This window comes from Schistocerca gregaria, chromosome 2 (assembly GCF_023897955.1).
Source record: "Schistocerca gregaria isolate iqSchGreg1 chromosome 2, iqSchGreg1.2, whole genome shotgun sequence".
Taxonomy (NCBI): domain Eukaryota; kingdom Metazoa; phylum Arthropoda; class Insecta; order Orthoptera; family Acrididae; genus Schistocerca; species Schistocerca gregaria.
This window is the reverse complement of record NC_064921.1, coordinates 300290325-300313033: the sequence shown is the minus strand read 5'-3', so window position 1 is coordinate 300313033 and position 22709 is coordinate 300290325. Positions and strand designations below refer to the sequence as shown.

General features: G+C 45.3%; 1 protein-coding gene across 1 annotated transcript in view; it reads right to left on the bottom strand.

Annotated features, from left to right (window-relative positions):
* Window positions 1–22709, bottom strand: part of LOC126336914 (1-phosphatidylinositol 4,5-bisphosphate phosphodiesterase epsilon-1-like) — a 419543-nt gene that overhangs the window by 28622 nt on the left and 368212 nt on the right. The window contains exons 16-22 of the mRNA XM_050001045.1: window positions 22407–22633; window positions 17966–18193; window positions 16848–17072; window positions 14546–14927; window positions 11714–11985; window positions 2980–3226; window positions 1724–2916 (exon numbers count right to left, since the gene is read on the bottom strand). Of these exons, the coding sequence (XP_049857002.1) occupies window positions 1724–2916; window positions 2980–3226; window positions 11714–11985; window positions 14546–14927; window positions 16848–17072; window positions 17966–18193; window positions 22407–22633 (2774 nt within the window). The remainder of the gene's footprint in view (window positions 1–1723; window positions 2917–2979; window positions 3227–11713; window positions 11986–14545; window positions 14928–16847; window positions 17073–17965; window positions 18194–22406; window positions 22634–22709) is intronic.

Here is a 22709-nt window from a genome sequence, read left to right as displayed (position 1 = left end):
ACTACAGCGGGAACGAAGGATGCCCTTTTGTACAGTTGTAACAGCAGGTTCTTGATTTGCGAAATCTGGATACGGAACATTAAATTGGCACTCGCATAGCTTCTGATCTCTCGTTGACAGTATGCTATGGATTTTTTCTTCTCACCACTGTACTTGTTTACTGTAACGTCCAGCGGCCAAGTGCAATAGTACCTGGTTGAGTTTTACCGCGCTTTACATGCAAGAACACTGCTTCTCATCGCCTGCCCCTTTTTGTTGTTCACAGGCGAGGTGTTTCAAATACACTACTGGCCATTAAAATTGCTGCACCACGAAGATGACGTGCAATAGACGCGAAATTTAACCGACAGGAAGAAGGTGCTGTGATACGCAAATATTAGCTTTTCAGAGCATTCACACAAGGTTGGCGCCGGTGGCGACACCTAAAACGTGCTGAGACGAGGAAAGTTTCCAACCGATTTCTAATGCACAAACAGCAGTTGACCCGCGTTGCCTGGTGAAACGTTGTTGTGATGCCTCGTGTAAGGAGGAGAAATGAGTACCATAACGTTTCCGAATTTGATAAAGGTCGGATTGTAGCCTATCGCGATTGTGGTTTATCGTATCACGACATTGCTGCTCGCGTTGGTCGAGATCCAATGGCTGTTAGCAGAATATGGAATCGGTAGGTTCAGGAGGGTAATACGGAACGCCGTGCTCGATCCCAACGGCCTCTTATCACTAGCAGTCGAGATGACAGGCATCTTATCCGCATGGATGTAACGGATCGTGCAGTAACGTCTCGATCCCTGAGTCAACAGATCGGGACGTTTGCAAGACAACAACCATCTGAACGAACAGTACGACGACGCTGGGAGCAGCATGGACTATCAGCTCGGAGACCATGGCTGCGTTTACCCTTGACGCTGCATCACAGTCTGGAGCGCCTGCGATTGTGTACTGAACGACGAACCTGGGTGCACGAATTGCAAAATGTCATTTTTTCGGATGAATCCAGGTTGTGTTTACAGCATCACGATGGTCGCATCCGTGTTTGGCGACATCGCGGTGAACGCACATTGGAAGCATGTATTCGTCACCGCCATACTGGCGTATCACCCAGCGTGGTGGTATGGGCTGCCATTGGTTACACGTCTCGGTTACCTCTTGTTCGCATTGACGGCACTTTGAACAGTGGATGTTACATTTCAAATGTGTTACGACCCCTGGCTCTACCCTTCATTCTATCCCTGCGAAACCCTACATTTCAGCAGGATAATGCACGACAGCATGTTGCAGGTTTCTGGATACAGAAAATGTTCGATTGCTGCCGTGGTCAGCACATTCTCCAGATCTCACACCAATTGAAAACGTCTAGTTAATGGTGGCCGAGCAGCTGGCTCGTGACAATACGCCAGTCAGTACTCTTGATGAACTGGTATCGTGTTGAAGCTGCATGGGCAGCTGTACCTGTACACGACATCTAAGCTCTGTTTGACTGAATGCCCAGGCATATCAAGGCCATTATTCCGGGTACTGATTTCTCAGGGTCTATGAACCCAAACTTCGTGAAAATGTAATCACATGTCAGTTATAGTATACTGTATTTATCCAATGAATACCCGTTTATCATCTGCATTTCTTCTTGATGCATTTCTTTTTGATGGCCAGTAGTGTAATCCGACCGGTTCGCGTACGAAAGCAATAACCGCTTAGCGCCAGACGCTGGGACAGGCAGACCTACCTCGAGGTCGAGGACGCGCTGCGTGGCCGGGATGTCGCGGTCCTTCTTCTCCCAGCTGCGCGCCACCTCCTCCACCAGGATGTAGTCGTGCACGCGGTCGGCGCTGAGCCCCGCCTTCTGCAGCGCCTGCAGCACCACCTCCTGCGTCGTCGACTCCTGCGTGATCTTGAGGATGGTGTAGGGCTCGTCGGGCATGACGCCGTACACCATGAGGAAGAACATGCGCCGCTTGAGCGGCACGCTGCCGATGGCGGCGGCGTGGTCCTTCTTGACGGCGGCGGCGGCGTCGGCGGCCAGCTCGCGGCTGTGCCGGGCCGCCCTGGCGCCCGCAGCGGACGCGGCGCCCGCGGAGACGCCGGCGGCGGCGGAGGGCGCGCGGCCCGCGTGCAGCGCGTCGCCGTTCTCCGCGGAGACGCCGTCGTAGTCGAGGCTCTCCTCCTCGGCGCGCGAGTACACGAACAGCGTGGCCAGCTGCAGCGGCTGGTTCTGCGGCGAGCGCAGGCGCACATGCCGGTAGCCGGGCCGCAGGCACTTGAGCGGCAGCACGCGCTGCGCCAGCACGTGGCTCGTGCTCGCGTCCAGCACGCTGAAGCGCAGGAACGCCAGGTCGCGGAACATCACTTGGAAGAAGAACGTGTCGTTCCAGATGGGGTTGAGCGCGTTGCGCTGCACCACCTTGGTCTTCTGCTTGTTGCAGTCCACCGGGATGCCCACCACCTCCACCTCGACGTAGGTGCTCGCCTGCAGGTTGGTCTGGTTCACGTACTGGCCCGACACGACGTTGACGAACAGGTGCGACGAATGCAGCCCGTCGAACTCCTTGTCCCACGGGTTGAAGCGGCGGTACATCATGTGCGTGCGGTCCCACATGACGGTCGGCTTGAGCACGTAGCCGCAGCGGCCGTTCTGCTCGAACATGGCGGCGTTGAGGTGCAGCGCCGCGTCCTCCGTCTGGTAGTTGAGCGCCACCATCTGGATGCCGAACGCCCAGAAGATGACCGGGTTGAAATTGGACGAGTCGATGCGCATGCCCGCCGGGTAGGTGCGCATCAGCTGCGTCTCGGTGTGGGCGACGAGCGCGTGCGGCTGCTTGCGGCACAGCTTCTTGGCCGTATTCTCGTTGAGCGACGAGCACTGGTAGCAGGGGTGGTTGACGTTGGGCGTGCCGCGCTGCGGCCCCGCGCCGCCGCTGCCTCCGGCCGCCGGGCCGGGCCCGCCGCTGCCCGCCCCCGCGCCCGGCCCGGCGCCCGCCGCACCGCCGCCCGAGCCGACGCCGGGCGACGCCGACAGCGAGCCGGAGCCGTGCGCCGTCGGCGTGGGCGGCGCGGCGGCGGCGGCGGCGGCGGCGGCGGCCGCGCTCGAGGGCAGCGTTGGCGGCGTGATGCCGCCGATGCTGCTCTTCTTGAGTGCGGGGCCGCCCACTGCCGGAGCCGTGCTCGCCGACCGCTTGCACTTGACCGAGCTGTTGGGGCTGATGGTGTTGAGTCCGCGGAACTTGATTGCCTGTGCGTACAAAAACATACAAAATTAGCAGGCTCTCCATCGACACTACCTCGCTCGGCTATTATTATTTTTAATTTGAGACCCATATACGAAAATTTGTGCCGGGCTCGGGGTTAGAACACAGTCTCAAGCAGCCTAGGCAGTTGCGCTAACCCTGGCACAGTAGCTTTGCACAGTTGTATTGCTTCAGAAGCGACATGTGTTTAGGTAGTCAGTGCAGGTATGGAAAGCCACTATGACAGGGTGGCGAAGTGATTAGCGCATCTGCCTAGAGAGAAGAAGGCACTGGTTTAAGTCTCGGCCTTGGTACATACACTCCTGAAAATTGAAATAAGAACACCGTGAATTCATTGTCCCAGGAAGGGGAAACCTTATTGACACATTCCTGGGGTCAGATACATCACATGATCACACTGACAGAACCACAGGCACATAGACACAGGCAACAGAGCATGCACAATGTCGGCACTAGTACAGTGTATATCCACCTTTCGCAGCAATGCAGGCTGCTATTCTTCCATGGAGACGATCGTAGAGATGCTGGATGTAGTCCTGTGGAACGGCTTGCCACGCCATTTCCACCTGGCGCCTCAGTTGGACCAGCGTTCGTGCTGGACGTGCAGACCGCGTGAGACGACGCTTCATCCAGTCCCAAACATGCTCAATGGGGGACAGATCCGGAGATCTTGCTGGCCAGGGTAGTTGACTTACACCTTCTAGAGCACGTTGGGTGGCACGGGATACATGCGGACGTGCATTGTCCTATTGGAACAGCAAGTTCCCTTGCCGGTCTAGGAATGGTAGAACGATGGGTTCGATGACGGTTTGGATGTACCGTGCACTATTCAGTGTCCCCTCGACGATCACCAGAGGTGTACGGCCAGTGTAGGAGATCGCTCCCCACGCCATGATGCCGGGTGTTGGCCCTGTGTGCCTCGGTCGTATGCAGTCCTGATTGTGACGCTCACCTGCACGGCGCCAAACACGCATACGACCATCATTGGCAGCAAGGCAGAAGCGACTCACATCGCTGAAGACGACACGTCTCCATTCGTCCCTCCATTCGCGACTGTCGTGACACCACTGGAGGCGGGCTGCACGATGTTAGGGCGTGAGCGGGAGACGGCCTAACGGTGTGCGGGACCGTAGCCCAGCTTCATGGAGACGGTTTCGAATGGCCCTCGCCGATACCCCAGGAGCAACAGTGTCCCTAACTTGCTGGGAAGTGGCGGTGCGGTCCCCTACGGCACTGCGTAGGATCCTACGGTCTTGGCGTGCATCCGTGCGTCGCTGCGGTCCGGTCCCAGGTCGACGGGCACGTGCACCTTCCGCCGACCACTGGCGACAACATCGATGTACTGTGGAGACCTCACGCCCCACGTGTTGAGCAATTCGGCGGTACGCCCACCCGGCCTCCCGGATGCTCACTATACGCCCTCACTCAAAGTCCGCCAACTGCACATACGGTTCACGTCCACGCTGTCGCGGCATGCTACCAGTGTTAAAGACTGCGATGGAGCTCCGTATGCCACGGCAAACTGGCTGACACTGACGGCGGCGGTGCACAAATGCTGCGCAGCTAGCGCCATTCGACGGCCAACACCGCGGTTCCTGGTGTGTCCGCTGTGCCGTGCGTGTGATCATTGCTTGTACAGCCCTCCGCAGTGTCCGGAGCAAGTATGGTGGGTCTGACACACCGGTGTCAATGTGTTCTTTTTTCCATTTCCAGGAGTGTATTTCCATTCATTCCTTCACTCTGCATATATGCCGGGTGATCAAAAAGTCAGTATAAATTTGAAAACTTAATAAACCACGGAATAATGTAGATCGAGAGGTAAAAATTGACACACATGCTTGGAATGCCATGGGGTTTTATTAGAACCAAAAAAAGCGTTCGCCTGGAGCACAGTAGTGTGTAAAAGGGAAAAAGGAATCACCAGATGTACGGAGAAGAAGAAAGAGGCAACAATTGAAATGCGGTGCTATCGAAGAAGAAAATAAAGTGGGCAGTTAAGATTCGAAATTACAAAATGCTATCCAGAATAGGTGAGATGAGGTGTCTATGAAGATTTGACAAGAGAAAGGGACAGGTTACTAGGACATTTGTTAGGGTATTCAGGTGCTGCAAGGAGAGGTTGACAGGAAAAATAGAAGGTGCAGACAGAGAATGTAGTTGCTGGGGTCTTCGGTCCGAAGACTGGCTTGACACAACTCTAGTCCAGCCTGTGCAAGCGTCTTCATCTCTCGATGACTAGTCTAGTGTACAAGTACTTGAACGTGCTGACTGCACTCAACAATTAGTCTCCCACTACAATTTTTAACTCTGCGCCTCTTCTCCAAACACTTTCCTCCTTTCCATATTGATGATTCATCGATAACTCAGAATGTGTCCTACCCAGTTATCCCTTCTTTTAGTCAAGTTGTTTCATGTACTTATCTTTTCCTCAATTCGGTTCAGTTACCATCTCATTAGTTATCCGTTATAAACTCCAGCATTCTTCTCAAGTACCACATTTCACAATCTTTTGTTCTCTCCTTGTCTGAACTGGTTACATTCCCTGTTTCATTTCCATACGAGGCTATACTCCAGACAGCTACGTAGATTTCCTAAGAATTAAACTCAAATTCGTTTTCAGGAAATTTTCGCTTTATGGAAATGTCTTTCTTGCTACTGCCAGTCTGCGTTTTATACCATATATTTCTCCATTTTGTTACCCGAACGGCAAAATTCCTACACCAATTCCCTGAGCACCACCTGATTTAATTGGACTACATTTCAGTATCTTGTCTTTCTTTTGTAGAAGTTCTTCTTATAACCTCTTTTCAAGGCACTATCCACTTTCGTCTCTGGGAGAATTGAAATGTAAATGGCAAACGTCAAAGTTGCTGGTGAGCCTTTCAGGTTGTATGGTCACGGTCCACGAAATTTTTGCGTTCAAAACGCTTCATGCAGAGCTGCGCTGGATATCTTTAGGATCCCTGGACTCAGTGCATGCAGGAGCACTTCTGATGATATCCAGCGCAACTCTGGACGAAACGTTACGAACGGAAGACTCACCAGCAGCTGAGACATCAGATAGTGGTTCAAATGGTTCAGATGGCTCTAAGCACTGTGGGACTTAACATCTGAAGTCATCAGTCTCCTAGAATTAGAACTACTTAAACCTAACTAACCTAAGGATATCACACACATCCATGCCCGAGGCAGGATTCTAACCTGCGACCGTGGCAGCAGCGCCGTTCCGGGCTAAAGCGCCTAGAACCGCTCGGCCACAGCGGCCGGCATCAGATAGTGAAAACCTGCATTGTATAAGGCTCAGTCAAATGAAAACAAGGTAATTGGGAAAATGTAAGGAAACTGTTTATTATTTCAACAGTAATCGCCATAAATGTATTAACATTTCACAGTGAGACAAGACGGTCAGTGTCTTCATGGAAAAATGTTTGAAGTTGCTTACAGATCCATGATTGAACCCAGGTGTCCAGCTCTTCGTCCGAAGGAAATCGAATGTCTTTCGTCAAGCCTCCAAAGTATGGAAATCGCATAAGGAGAGATGCGGGCTGTACAGAGGATGTGTAAGGGCTTCCCAGCGAAGCTTCTGTAGCATACTAAGAACAACTTTCACAATATGTGGGCCCTCCTACCACCGTCGACTTGTTTCGGACGAAGAGGTGAATGCCTGGATACACTCATAGTTCCGTAGGAAACCGCAAACATTTTTACATCAAGAAATTAATGGTCTTGTCTCACAGTAATAATTAATAATATTAATAATTATGGCGATTACATTTGAAGTAATAAACAGTTTACTCACTTTCCTTCATCTCTCTCGGTTTCATTTGGCTGCTCTTTACATGATAGAACCCTTCTTGAACCCTAATTTCCTTTCCACATATTTGTTGGTTTCCTTCACAGCTTCCTTAGTGTACAGATTATGTAACATCGGAGAAATGCTACAACCTGACTCACCCCATTCTCAACTATTGCTTCCCTTTCTTGACCATAGACTCTTGCAACTGCAGTCTGTACAGGTTGTGGATAACCCATCACACCCTGTACTTTAACCTTGCTTGCTTTAAGAGGTAAAATACCTGGATGCGATTTACTTGGTGTTACATACGACAGGGTCTATGGTGTAGCGACGTACATCTGGAAAAGTATGTAAAAGGCCCGTACTCTCTCTACCGGTACTACGAATAATATCCACGAAGTCACTGTCAGAATCGGTGAAATAACTGTGGTGTATATCTATAAACAACCAGAACCATGTGGCCAGCACATGTGCTAAACACTGGTGACCACCCTACAGTGTACTTGAGAGACTTCTACGGCCATCATGGACTACGGAAATACAAACGTAATGATGCACATCAGAACTCACAGGTTGACTGGTCGGAAGAACATAGCCTCCGTCTTGTTTTTGACGCTAAAGACAAGTGTACATTCCGTTCTAGTGCATGGAGAACAGGTCACAACCTGATTTATGTTTGTGTCTTGCGACAACAATAGACTGCTATCATTAGTGTAAGTGAAAGTCCTGGACGATTTCCCGCACAGGCAACATCGCCCAATGCTTCTCGAAATAGTTAGAGGTGTACCTGTAATAATATCATTTCCATGACCTAGATGGAACATTGAAAGAGCCGACTGGTCTGAAAATCTGGACAAATGTGTGGGATGTATACCACCAATAAACGCAAACTGTAAAAGGTCCATTGGAGCTATACCATCCATAGCAAAGAAATGTATCCCAAGGGGCTTCCGAAATGTATATATATCCGAACGCACGGAGGAGTGTGAAACCCTGTACAAACAATTTTGCGACAGCAATGACTGTGAAGTAGCTGACGAACTTACGCGCAGTATCGATGCAGCTTGCCGTATGCATGGACTGAAACACCTGAGGCCTTAGACTTCTGCATCTGATGCAGCAAAGCCTGGTCCCTGCAGAGAAAATCTGGAAGTGCCAACCCACCAGACGGAACGATGGAGGCTGTTAATGCCAAGGAATTAGCAGAAAAATTGGACTACACTTAGAACTCCTAAGATTTGATCACATACAACTAAAGCCAAACCGGAATTGAAGGCTCTCGAACTAGTCTCTAAACATGAGTCAGACCTCAATACCACTGGAAATAAGCCTGTGATCTTCTGTGCATTGTAAATATAGTAAATTTAATCAACTTATAATCAGAACTTTCTTTTCTGTGTGTTAAATACCTGTAGACGTATTGTTAAAGAAAAATGTTTCCTTATATGACGTCAAGTGCTCAGGAAAATCAATGAGAATTCTTCAGCTTATGTTAACATCGGCGAATAAACTTAAGAACTCCGAATCATGAGGGGTGTCAAGCAAAACGATCCCATCTCCACAAAACTGTTATCTGCTGTATTGGAAATGGCTATGTCAAAGTTGAGCTGGGAAGGTAAGGGAATTAGAATTAATGGAAGAAGGATTACCAACTTGAGATTTGCTGATGATATTACCTTACTGGCCAAAGACTTCGCAGAGCTCCAAAACTTTGTTACAGATCTTGCATCGGAATGTCAGCTGGTTGGCTTGAACATGAACCTTTCCAAAACAAAAGTAATGTCCAACAAATGGGTCCCAGCTGGTGATGTGAAAGTCAAGACCAGTATATTAGAAGAGGTCAGTGAATATGTCTACCTTGGCCAGATTATAAATATGAATGGAGACATAAGGCCAGAAATCTATCGACGCATCAAGCTTGGCTGGCAAGCATTTGGGAACAATTCAACAGTATTCACATAAAAAATGCCAGTAAATCTGAAGAAAGCAGTATTTGATCAATGCATTGTTCCTGTGATGACGTATGGCTGCGAGACATGGACACTGAACTCATTTATAAAAGGGAAACTTAGGACAGCGCAAGAGCCATGGAGAGATCAATGCTGGGCTATACAAGAATGGACAGGAAAGGGCAGATGACATCCGGTCTGTGACGAAGGTTAACGACATCTTAGAGACAGTAGGTTCCTTGAAATGGCAGTGGGCTGGCCACGTCGCAAGAAGAAAAGACAACAGATGGACGAAGCTAGTACTGGAGTGGAGTCCGAGAGAGCACCGAAGAACTAGAGGAAGACCACCAGACAGATGGGACAAAGACATCAAGAAGATCGCTGGTAACACCTGGCAGAGAACTGCCCAAGACCGTCCCACTTGGAGAAGACTGCTGAAAGCCTACCTGAATCCACGACTCGAAGAGGCCACATCATTTAATGATCGAATTGGCTGATGATGATGATGGTATGATGTGATGATGGCCTTATGCTAAATAAATAACTCCTGCTACTATGGCTACAAAGTCTTTCGCGACGTATTTCTTAAAAAAAAAAAAAAAAAAACCTCTCGGTGTACATGCCGCGTCAAATCAGGATGAAACTCCAAGCTTTCGACCACTACCTCCATGGTCGTTGTCAAGGCTAAAACTGACTGTCGTGAACTAGCGAGGTTCCCACTTTTATATGCAAAGGACGGCTTCTGATTGGCTGGAATACGTCATAGCAGCAGCGATATGGCGCGTGGTGAAGTGGTGCCCTCTACTTCCATAGATGTAGTTTCTATCCCGCGTTGCTTGCAGCGCCATCCCTTGAATCAGGAGGTAAAGGCCGGGAAGTTTTTCTCTGCGAGTTTTCTTTATCCAGTGCACTCTTCCAAGTGTTGCTAAGTGTATAGCCGTTGTCTCTGTTAAAGTTACTATCGTTAAGTCTAATTTCGACTGCTTCCCGGATCACAGAATCCCAGTAATTCGATGCGTGGGCTATTACTTTGGTTTCTTCAAATAAAATCTTATGCTTGTTAAGCAGGCTTTGTTCAGCCACCGCTGATTTTTCCAAGTACCTGTATTTCAGGCGGCGCTGGTGCTCGATGCAGCGGTCGGCAACGGTTCTTACAGACTGGCCCACGTAATTTTTGCCGCATTCGCAAGGAATAGTATAAATTCCCGGCATCTTTGACTGATCTCAACATTTCCTTAATTTTCCTAGGTGGTCGGAAAACTGGTTTTGTTCCTTGCCTCTTCAGGACTCTGGCTATCTTGCTCGTTGTAGCACCGCAAAAAGGAAGCCGCGCTATGTGTTGGTCCTCTTCTTGTATATGGCCGGCATCGTGTTTTACTTTCTTGGACAATACTGATTTAATTTCACCGGCAGAATAACCATTACTCTTGAAAACAGCCGTCAAGTGGTTAATCTCGGGACCGAGGTGGTCCTTGTCGGAAATAGTCCTGGCTCTGTGTACTAAAGTATTCACCATAGCTCTCTTCTGAGACGGATGATGGAAGCTATGGATATGCACATATAAGTCTGTATGGGTTGGCTTCCTGTACAGAGAATGGCCGAGTCGTCCATCCGGCTTTCGCTCCACCAACACATCTAAAAAAGGTAACTTCCCTTCCTTTTGTATCTCCAATGTAAATTTTATGTTTGGATGTACACCGCTGAAATGTTCGACGAACTGCTGCAGCGTGTCGCTGCCGTGTGGCCAGATTAAAAAACGTATCGTCGACGTATCTGTAGAAGCATGATGGGCGGAGGTGAGCACTGCTCAACACTCGTTCTTCAAAATCATCCACGAAAAAATTCGCTGTTGCTGGTGACAGTGGCGAACCCATGGCTGTTCCATCCGTCATTTCATAATAATTTCCACTGTATTAAAAGTAAGTGGTCGTCGAGGTATGCCGGAACAACTTCAAAATGTCTGAGGAAAAATGAGCTGCCAACAGTTGTAATGTGTCATCCACAGGCACTCTGGGGAACAGAGAAACCACGTCGAGGCTTACCATGATATCACTTGGGCCTATCTTCATCTGTTTTATGACATCAACAAACATTTTTGAATTCTTAATATGATGTGGGCAGTGACCAACTATAGGCGCCAACAATTTAGTTAAGTGTTTTGCAAACTTGTACGTAGGAGAGCCAATAGCGCTAACAATCTGTCTCAACGGGACGTTCTCCTTATGAACCTTTGGCAAACGGTACAGGCTTGGTGGCCTAGGTGCTCTCGGCCGTAGCCCTGACGACGACCATGGAGGTAGTGGTCGAAAGCTTGGAGTTTCATCCTGATTTGACGCGGCATGTGCACCGAGAGATTTTTTTTTTCAACCCCTGCTACCTTCAGAATTTCAAAGTTAGTATTGCAGTTAACATTGTAAATACCTTTCTCTGAATCTACAGACGATGTAAACGTACGTTTGCCTTTCTCCGAAGTACATTCTGAGCTAAGTCATAGAGTCAGTCCTACATTTCACTGGAATCCAAATTTCTTATCTTCCCCCAGGTCAACTTCTACCAGCCTTTCAGTTTTTCTGTGAATGACGAACTGATTACAGAACACTCTGGTGCAGTAGATTAAAACGTAAGCAGGACTTGGATAGAGGTGGAAGACGGGAACAGACCAGGCAGGAACAAAAAGCTCGCGACGCCCCACTGGGGGACCGCCGTGCGGCAGCGCGCCCGCCTACCTGCACATAGACGACCATGTCGGAGAGCTCCTTGGCGATCTGGCTGCTCTGCTTCTTGGGCTTGATGGGCGGCGGCTCCTCGTCGGTGTACCAGGCGTCTGCCGGCTGGCCGCGGCCCGCCGCCGTGCGACCCACGTGCCCGCCGGGCCAGGCGCCGCGCTCCAGCCTCAGGATGCTCTCGTGGCTCGACATGGAGCCCGTGCGCGACGGGCCCATCGACGTCGACTTGCTCAGCGACTTGTCCTCCGTGCCGTACAGCCCCAGCAGCTTCTCTGCACACACACACGCGCGTACGTCATTACAGTTACGTGATTCCACAACAATACTAATTACACGTACGAGGGCTATCCACAAAGTACATTACGTTTTGGAATTAAAAACAAATAAAGTATTGGAATTTTTTTTATTATATACATATGAAAGCCACACTTAAATACTACTTTTCTACATAGTTGCCATTTAAATTAAGGCACTTATCGTAGCGATGGACGAGCTTGGAAATTCCTTCGTCGTAAAATTCGGCCGCCTGCGCCTTCAACCACGTGGTTACCTCTTCTTGAAGCTGTGAGTCGTCATCAGAACGCTGCATAGCCAACCACTTCTTCATTGCTGGGAATAAGTGGAAGTCGCTCGGTGCCAGGTCGAGACTGTACGGCGGATGAGGAAACAACTCCCACTTAAAGATTCGAGAACTTCACGAGTGGCATTTGCCGTGTGGGCCCGGCCGTTGTCGTGAATCAGCAAGATCTTTGAGCCCAACTTTCCCCTGCGCTTGTTTTGTATTGCTCCTCTGAGGTTGTGCAGAGTTTGGCAATACCTTTGAGAGTTTATTGTAATGCCTCTTTCCAGGAAATTCGCAAAAATCGTATTTCTACGGGGTTACTGATTAACCACGTGGCTGAAGGCGCAGGCGGCCGAATTTTACGACGAAGGAATTTCCAAGCTCGCCCATCGGTACGATAAATGCCTTAATTTAAATGGCAACTATGTAGAAAAGTAGTATTTAAGTGTGGCTTTCATCTGTATATAATAAAAAATTTCCAATACTTTACTTATTTTTAATTCCAAAACGTTATGTACTTTGTGGATAGCCCTCGTATTAACCCACCTCCTGACATGATTAGTGGGCCATTAATTGAAACATAAAACTGGTTTATAATGCAGCTTAATGTTACAGTTATGTTGCTGAATCTACGGTTTCAACTACTACAGTGTGTTGACTTTTTACTACAATGGGCAGTTAATTGACCGGCTGGCCGCGGTGGTCTCGCGGTTCTAGGCGCGCAGTCCGGAACCGTGCGACTGCTACGGTCGCAGGTTCGAATCCTGCCTCGGGCATGGATGTGTGTGATGTCCTTAGGTTAGTTAGGTTTAAGTAGTTCTAAGTTCTAGGGGACTGATGACCACAGCAGTTGAGTCCCATAGTGCTCAGAGCCATTTGAACCATTTTTGAGCTAATAATTGAGCATCACACACACACACACACACACACACACGCACATACACACAATATCCGTCAGAATAAACAATTCAAGTACTTGCTTCAAATTATCGGTAAGACTGGCAATGAAAGAGCAACCAGTAAAACCTTTGCAGAAAAATGCGTAAAGCCTACTCATTTATCCGGAATATCCATGACAATAAATGCCGTTCCATGAAAGCCATGCTGCGTTTCTACTGGGCAGTAGTTCTCCGAAAAGCATTCTATGCATTTGAACATTATCATTTAATGGAATGACGAGTACTGAGAAAAATATTCGGACCGAATCTAAGTCGGTATCAGAATGTGCAAAAGCTAAGAAGCATTGTATTTCCCGACGGAACGGTTTAGTTCCATTGCTTGGAGAAGACTTCTGTAACTCTATGGGCATATAGGACGAATGGATAACTCAAGATTAACGAAGGAGCTCTACATCATAAACGGCACACGAACGTTAATTTGTCAGGTGAGCGTGCTAGTAGTGGGGACTGACTGCATAAGGACTCGGAATGTTCCATGAGGTACGGTAAGGGTGTGACTGAACAAATGCGTCCAGGCGGGAGGACTCGAACCTCCGCCGGGACCAGCCCCACAATCCATGACTGCAGCGCCTCAGACGGCTCGGCTAATCCCGCGCGGCCGCGAGTAAAAAGACCACCCTCCGAGCAATCTGGAAAAATTAAGCAAATGTTGCGATCCGTTCAAGATAATCTCGGCTTGAGAGTACCAGGAATTTATGATGTTCCTTGCAAGATTGGAGAGTCATACAGGTCAGTCTGTAGGGACTGTTGCCAATAGCTACGTTGAGCATCAACGTCATCTCAAATATAGGAATTTTGAGCAATCAGCGGTGACCTAGAATACAGCTTGTTAAATAAACACAAAATTTGTCTGAGCAAGAAAGGATTCTAAGGCATCGAACTAAGGGGCTCTGTGATCAGACAAGAAGCTTGAATTAGGTTATGCACTTAGCAATGCATGGAAGCATTTGATAGGGAGTACAGAGGAAAGCTTCTCATAGTTTGTCTCCTAACGTAAATGGTGGCACTGCAAGCGATGCTGGACAGCAAGTACAAACATAATCCATGGACGCAGAGGGCGCCATCTCCCTGACATTGTCCAACCAGTCAGATGGGTTGACAGAGAAGCATTGAGATGGAGTTACATAGTATTCCATGATGCCAACTTAGACTGCCGAAACCAGTCATGAAAATAAACTTGTAATCCTGCCTGCCTGATGTTTTTGCATCCGTATTACACTAGATCACCCTCGTACTCGAATAATGTCAAGCACATACGATAGCAAATTGGACGTTCACCATACAAACGTCAGCCCTTAAGGTGCAACTGACCGTCGATGTTCTCGTCGTCGTCGTCGTCGTCATCGTCGTCGTCGTCGCTGAAGTCGTCGTTGGCGGAGCCGCCGCTGGTGATGGAGCTGGCCCTGCCCGAGGAGGGCTGCTTGCCCGAGCCGGGCCCTATGGTGGCCGCCCCCGCCAACCCCGCCGCCCCCGCGCCCGCTGCCCCCGGCGCCATGCGCACCGGCGTGTGTGAGCTGCTGCCGTGGCGCGGGGGCGGCGCCTGCGCAGACGGCGCCACGGGGATGTCCGCCGTCAGCTTCTTGTTCTTGACGAGGATGCGATAGCGCAGCTGCGCCGGCGACGGCAGCTGGCACTCGTCCGTGAAGTCCGGCTCGAATAGGAACTTGGTCACCAGCTTGTCGCCGAACACGCTCTGCAACCGACGACATGTCTGTAGATGGCAGTTTATGCTCAAACACTGCCGAAAAGAAAACAAAAATACCGAGGGGAAATAGCTATTTTACTGATTAGCAGTAGCAGAACCAGCAGAAGCAGCAGCAGCAGTAGTAGCAGTAGTAGTAGTAGTAGTAGCAACTTAAAAATCATCAACGGCTGCTCTCAGGGATCAGTATGCGGACCTGTATTCTGTGACTTCATCATAGAATCCCTCCAGGAATCATCAAAAGGTAGGAATGCAATAAACGAAACAGCGGCCAACGCTGATGGTATCCTCCCTGTGCTACCTGCAGACTACAGAGAAAAGCTGAAGGAGAGATGAATGACGCACTCGAACATATGAAGCAGTGGCGTGTAGGCAGCGGATTAAAAACCCCCACCACATACTGTAGGACCATGATAATTCGTCATTCTCGGGGACATGTCAATGGCGGAGTATAATATATACCGGATTATCAAGGTCTTTGTAAAGTCTTCGTTAATAAAATGGATTTAAGCAAAACCTATTGTTTTAAACAAGTAACAGTTATTAATTAAAGCCAATAGCAGTAATTACAATACAAAAAATTAGAAGTATGTGTTAGGTTTCTGTAAAAACAAAACTGAATTAAAAGTCGAATGCTGTTTTGCTGTATTAAATCAGTTTAAAGCTGAAAGTTTTGGAGATGTTCAATGTACATAAATTATGTTTCGTGTACCATTTACGAAATAAAATAAGCACCACTGAATCGAAAAGACCAAGAAGAAGAAAATTAATAGAAACTGTTTGTAAGAATTTGATGCAGTTTAATTAGAATCATTGTCGTTAGGAATACGATAGATATCGGACAATATCAAAGCCATGGAATATATCGGACTGGTATCTACCACTCATGATTTAGCTGAAATTTTCTTCTGAGTCCTCCAGAACATTGCAGAAATGTTAACTTAGTTCTTGGATTGAGCTCTTTTTTGACATAAAATATTTTGTACCATGTGCAACCTCAAAACTTCAGAAGCAATTATTGTTGGCTACTCTCTGTGAATTTCACAAAAGTGTTTCTGGCTTCTGAAGTCAGCGTAACAGATGTCAGTTTTTTGCGTTTATTTTTTGTCAGTCTGTTTCTGATCCCTCCTGTGGGTTAAAAACACGTTGCGATATCTCGTCGTCAGGTAGCTTTTCTTCGATAGCTCAACTTCTGGCAATGTCGATCCATTCGTCAACTTCTTCTGGTGAAAACGCACTCAGTTCATTACTGGATTTCAGACCGATCATTTCCATTGCTTTCCATGTCAAGCTTCTTCGACCAGTTTATCTCGGCGAAAAATAATCGCTCAGCGAGGCAGACAATTATTACTGACGAGGCGCTGCGCCGACCCGTTTCCCATGGTTCTCGAAGGCGTCCAGCTGTACTGACAACCACGGCAGGCTAAAAATCCTGGAACATTTCTGACGTATAGCGGACTAACGGCTGTCAGATTATCGAGTTTAGGGTTATCGCGGTCTTACTGTAGTTTTCCAAAACAAAAACTCACAAAATGTTCCCCATACCCTGGTGTAACTTAAACATAAAATAATAACAACAACATATTTAACACGATATTGCAGAGCCTGTGTTGTTCAGAAATACAATGCAAAGTTGCTTCGGACATGCACACAAGCAAACTGGAATACCCAGAATCATGCTATACCACGCTTATGTAAACTTCTGCATGCCTCATCTCCAGATGAGCCTGAAAAGCCTCGAAAGCTATTTAACAGAAATGAACAGATATCTTTAAGTGACTGGGCAGTTGTCTGTCTTTACATTTCAGTTAATATACTGTTACGCTTTCCTATATTATCCATAATCGACAAACGAAATTAGAGATTAAGAGTTAAGTATCAAGAACATTTAAAACATTTACGAAGGCTCACCTGGAATATTTGTGCCATCCGAGTTTGTTGCTGAACGGAGCAGTGGTTCTCTATGGACAAGATGACGGGGTACGGCGACGTGACAAAGGCACTCCTGTTAATGGCTTCGACGACTGACCTGAACGGTATCTTGGTGGTGAACGTGTGTCCGTGGTAAATGAGCGGCGAGCCGTCATCTCCATCCCAGCAGTCCAGCTCCACACACCTGCATCCTGTTAGTAGCACCTGAAGGAAGTTGTTTAATTATTGTTCTCAAAATATTTCATTAGTTAGTTTAACGAAGGCTGCTTGTTTAAGGAAGACATGGGAATAATACATCTTAGAAAAGCTATCGGGGGGGGGGGGGGGGCGGGGGGGGAGGTGGAGGAAGTAGTGATACAAACTGATACAAATATATTTCCCTGACAAACTTCAGAATATTGTTAAACTGCATAATGCAATGCAATTAATTTTAAATTTCTCTCGCCACAGTGGAAGAAATATCGGAAAAGAACAAAAGACAGAAATTTGTAATTATAAATTAATAGTGAACCACGTATAAGGAAGCTTAAAACGCAAAACAAGTTTACACAAATATTTTTTCAATTACGGTACCGAAACAGTGTAACAAACAGTACCTCCCGAGAAATTATAATATTTTTCTCAAGTTTATATTAGCTTGATAAAATTATCCATGAATAGTGTAATAATGAAACAAGAGATGAAGTGATTTCATTGATGACGTGGAGAATTCTTTGTGTTGTGTTAGAGAAAAGCTCCAACACGGGCATGATGCGACAGTGACAATTAAAAAGTAAAATATAATGGAGACGTGCCTACTAGTGATTAAAGAATAAACTAATAGACCAGAAATTTATAAAATAGAGTAAAAGTAAGTGTAATATGCAAGTGATTAATTTGAGAAAGATCACTGAATGTGCAGGGAATATATTTTCAAATGAGTTGTCTGTTAAAATATCTTAATTTCGCTACTCATCAGTAACTAATGTTCTAGTATAATAATGTCAAAAACAAGTAACATTTAAGAAAAAAGCCACGGTACTCTTAACTGTAATGCCAGTCAGCAATCGTACTCATCAATACGAATGACTTTAAGGAAAACACTGATGATCTGGTACCTGACTATATAGCTCGACAGAAGATTCGCCTTTCAGTTGATGGCCTGTGAGGTATGTATTGTGCGAAGATGCAATATAGTAATGCGACAACGGTTGGTCCATTTCACTTTCTTCTGGGCCCATTCTTTCACTGATAAAGGCGTAGTTGTCCTTGTCCATCATATACCTCGCAAAGCCCTCAAAAGAAAAGCAGTTCTGACTTCGCAACAGAGGATCTGGTTCGTGCCTCTGAAACAATCAAGTATTTTATGACACAATGCATATGAAACACAGTGAAACAAGTAATATAAATAAAGGAATGATTGGTGTGTGGCAATACTGAATGTACAATATACTGTTTCTCATTTGAAACGAATTCCAGAACAATTATTTTCAAAACTGATAGAAGCATAAGTATTATACTGCAATTTAACAGGAGAAGATTCTGTGTCGGTTTAATGATATTAAAAGTAGAGTTCAACACCAGCAGTACCCAAGTCAAAATTACTTTGTGCAGAACTACATGTGAAATAAGTGTGAAGTAAGGAATATTTGTAGTTAACAAGAATTTCCGATACTAGTCATCGTTTTTGATCTGTAACGTTGAGATGTTAGTCTTTTTTATTGCAAAATGTGTCTGAGTACTGTGCCTGTTTATGCTGATATTTTTGAAGCTAGCTTGGGTGTCGATAGTGAAATTTCAGGAGAGCTTTCCTCTACTACGAAACTTGTTGAGGACATGCAAAAGCCGATAACGCTATTAGCCTCTTGAAAAAAATGTCATGTGGCAAGAACAGTTACAATTTAGTACATATTGTATGTTGATCTCCACGTGAGCTATATAGCTAACATCATTTTTATAATATTATAGGACACTAGTGCGACTCATTTCGAATCAGTTCAGAGACGTGCTGCTCGCTCTTTTTGCGAGTGGAACATGAAAGGAAATGACTAACAGTGGTGTAGGCTACTCTCCTCCACGCACCATACTGTGGCTTTCAGAGTGTGTATGTAGATTAGATTTACATCTATTTTACATTACACCAGGTATAGACCTTTTTGTACGACAGACGGTCCTTTCTCTTTCCGATAAGTGCTTCTTTAAAGACGAGTATCACAGTTGTAACTGATGCTATTTTTTCCGGCGTACAGAATTCGAGTAATGGAACTGCCTACATTTACACTTTAAAACATGGTCAAAGAAATGCCTTTGCACTCGCCATGTTTCTTACATAATCCGACGTTTAGTCGCCTTGTTCATAGCGTCATTGCTCAAACTGGGCGCATAATATCGCTGTCTCCTCTTTACCTAATATTTACAATAGATGTGTATTCACCAGGTTAGTTACGGCAGCATGTGGGTACTTGTCTTTCAATATTCATTTCTTTTCTGTATACATCGACTGGCTACTTAAAGTACATAACAAAGGGGAGATCAAATAAGGCTCTTAGCGCAATCTCGTTACTTCTCAGGCATACCTTTTTAGCTACAGCTTCTCCTAATGCTCACTGATTGATATGTTTTATTATTTATTCATGTATCTTACCCTGCAGACCGTACGATTAACATAGTTTCTTGTTGTCCATGCAAATTTCTCTTGCTTCATTTTCATGCTGACTGATAAGTATTGGTATACTGACGGGAATTAACAGTACCATCAGTTTGTGCAGCTCTGAGTATGTATTTTTAATGCAAACGGGTGGATGTGGTCTTCAGTCACATAGCATGTCAGTTAAAAATTTCCAGAATTTTTTGTCGTTATTTTTTGCCCACTATATGCTATTCATTGTTTCGGTTTTCTTTTTTCATTTTCACTCTGAATCGTCTATTGTTCTTCGAACTTGATAATGTGTCGTTACCATGTCTGTTTTTCCTTTCCATTATGAACTTCGTAATCCCAGTAACTACTCGCCCATCACGAACACTTCATCGCCGTCATTGTCAGTGACACCCATTCATTTTTTCCATTTTTTTTCCTAAGTCATCTTTTGCTAGTGCTGCCTGAAATGAAGTGACATTCCAAAGTTCCAGCTCTGGAAATGTGAATAACTAATTTGTTCGAACCTTCCACTAGCCAGTTGATGAACTCCATTTTGTTCAGTTCAATCGCAGTTTATCCTTTATAGGTAGACTGGTTGTGTACATTTCATCTTTCTGTTTTGAATCATCCCTCTGAAGCTCTAGTAACTCCCTACAAAAAAATTGACCACAGCATTCCCATTATTACCAACAGACTGAAGAGCAATGTCTTGTAGGTGATCCATAGCGTCATGTGATCCCTCTTAAAGCTATGTCTTATAAATCTTCTCTGAAACATTCGTAACTACCGTGTTCTTACACAGAGGTCAAGTTATATCAGCATGGTACTCAATTGTAGTTCTTGCTTTTACCAATCTTGCGTCTCCACTCTTGAAATTTTCCAACAGCTTTTCTCGAGATATACAGCTCTTATCATTGCTTTAAGACAAAGTTTTTTAATTTCATCCCTGTCTCTAATCGTTGTTCTAATTTTTTGGATCGTAACTTTTGCCTAAACGTGATGTATTTCATTATCGATTGTATCACTTCGTGTCGTCATAGTTATTTACCTTGCTTGTACATTTTGAAAATTAAACTTATACTCAGGAGGCAGTTTGCTCGCATTCCTTCTATTTTGGTTTTGTCTTTTAATTTCCGTCTTCTGACACGTACTTTATTTGTGTGTTTCGTGAAAATTTTGTAGTCTGTGATTGTCTCTTTCAGCAGTTAAAAGCCTAGGGTTCTGCATTAACTGAACCCCGCTGTAATAGTACTGTCTTCTGGTCCCCTATTTTGATGGTTTACACGAAAAAATTAAGAGTTTGTCTATTAATTATTACAAAATTATTTTTTAAACTATGTGAAAGTGTAGTGACGGCGATACTTCAATGAAGGAAATATCATATACTTTTCTCACCAGCGAATAATTATTCCCCATTTTCAGCCGTTAAACTGCATCTGGCAACAAACACCAAGCCAACATTATTGATTTTTTTATATGCCGCATCTTAGCAATTTTGAAGTAGGTACTGCACATCCACCAAACCTCCAAATACTTTTCACAGATCGCCGTTTTACTTTCAGCATGAATGTCTTCAGTTACTTAGTTCCATGAGCAAGTAAGCAGTAAATAAGGTAAAGTGTAGAAAGACAATGACGCACCTTCGTAATCAGAAAACAGTATGAAGTTTCCCAGAGAAGCGCTTCATTATAACATACATATTCCGAATTCTTTTATGAATTGGACGTTGATAGTGCGAGTGCTAGTATACTGTTGCATAAGACTATAGTGATGCGATTTAATCATTGTGGACCTTTATTGATATTATGACTATTACTAGACCCAGCTGTAACAATAGGTTTTTGGGTTTATCTACGTTAAGACTCCATGAAGCCGTTTGTGTCTTTCTTCTAGTATGTGTAGTTCCTACTTATCGGCACTGATTTTAACATTCCAGCTAAATAGATGCGTAACCATTTGACTGTCTTTCTTAGAGCAGACCAAAGATCATTTCCTTCATTTGCCGAATCTGATATGAATTCCATTTAATTGAGCATATTTAACTGTAGTTCTAATCAGTCCCTTTCGTAAACAGTTGCAGTTTGTCAATATCATACCAACAATTCAAAGCCTGTTATCTGCTCTGCCGAAGATATAATATATGTCATCACTGTAGTTCACTTCTGCACTCATTCTTAATTCAAGATTGATGTCATGATGAAAAATGAAGCCTCTGAGAAAGTAGTTCTGTTATATTTTTTCACGTTTGTCTTGATACATGTATGTCTTAAACCTGTCTGAAAGTGATCCATGTTGTTAGATACTTCATCAAAGAACGTAAATGTTTATTTCATTTAGAAGAAACGCTGGTTCAATTTCATGAAATGGAAACAAAGGCGAATATAGAAATTAAATATTGAAATAGATGTGTCCTCTTTGGTGGCAGGAACGTAAGGAATCACATTTCTCGGAAATGTAGCTGTCAAGAAGTTCATTGACATAACTCATGTTCGTTAGCACTGATTCAGATATAATAGTTCACTTCTCTAGACGACATATAATATTACCGACATCAGGGATGAAGTTTGAGGAGTAATTGGTCTATAGTCTCAAACTATAAAGTAGTATTGTTCTCTGTCAGTGAGTTACACAAAAAACTTTTGGCGAAATATTCAGTGCTTCTGTACAAATGATACTGCCTGGTGCTTTATTACAATGTACGAGTAGAACAAGGTTTTCAGCAAAGAATAGTATGTCTCTTCGGCAACTTAAATTGAATAATTCAAAATTTTAAATTTCCACATGAAAAAAATCGGAGGCTTTGTTTTCCAGTACGCTCTCGTACATAGTGGAACAAATTAATTTGATACGTTGCAGCTGTGTTTGTGTTCTCATTTTAAAGGAAGCGGGGAACAGATAGAACAGAAACATTAAATACTCACCTGTATTAACGCTTTTATTTCGTCTTCCGTCCTCTGCTCCATTTGGCGGGTTTCTAAAAATTTTGAAAACGTCTGCAGAGTTATTACTTGTGATTTCGAGGTGTCCATTCCCGCACAGTTGGTTACAATACTGGCCGTTGCTATTGCGTCGAAGATTTTCTTCTTTTGTAGCGTCCCAGAGCTTCGGTACTCGTAAAGGTCCAAGGAGCTGTTTCTTGTGAGCAGTCCTGTGAAAAGCGGAACTTAAGTTTCACACAAACATTTCATCTAACTTACAAAATGTTCACATTCAAACCGTGGCAT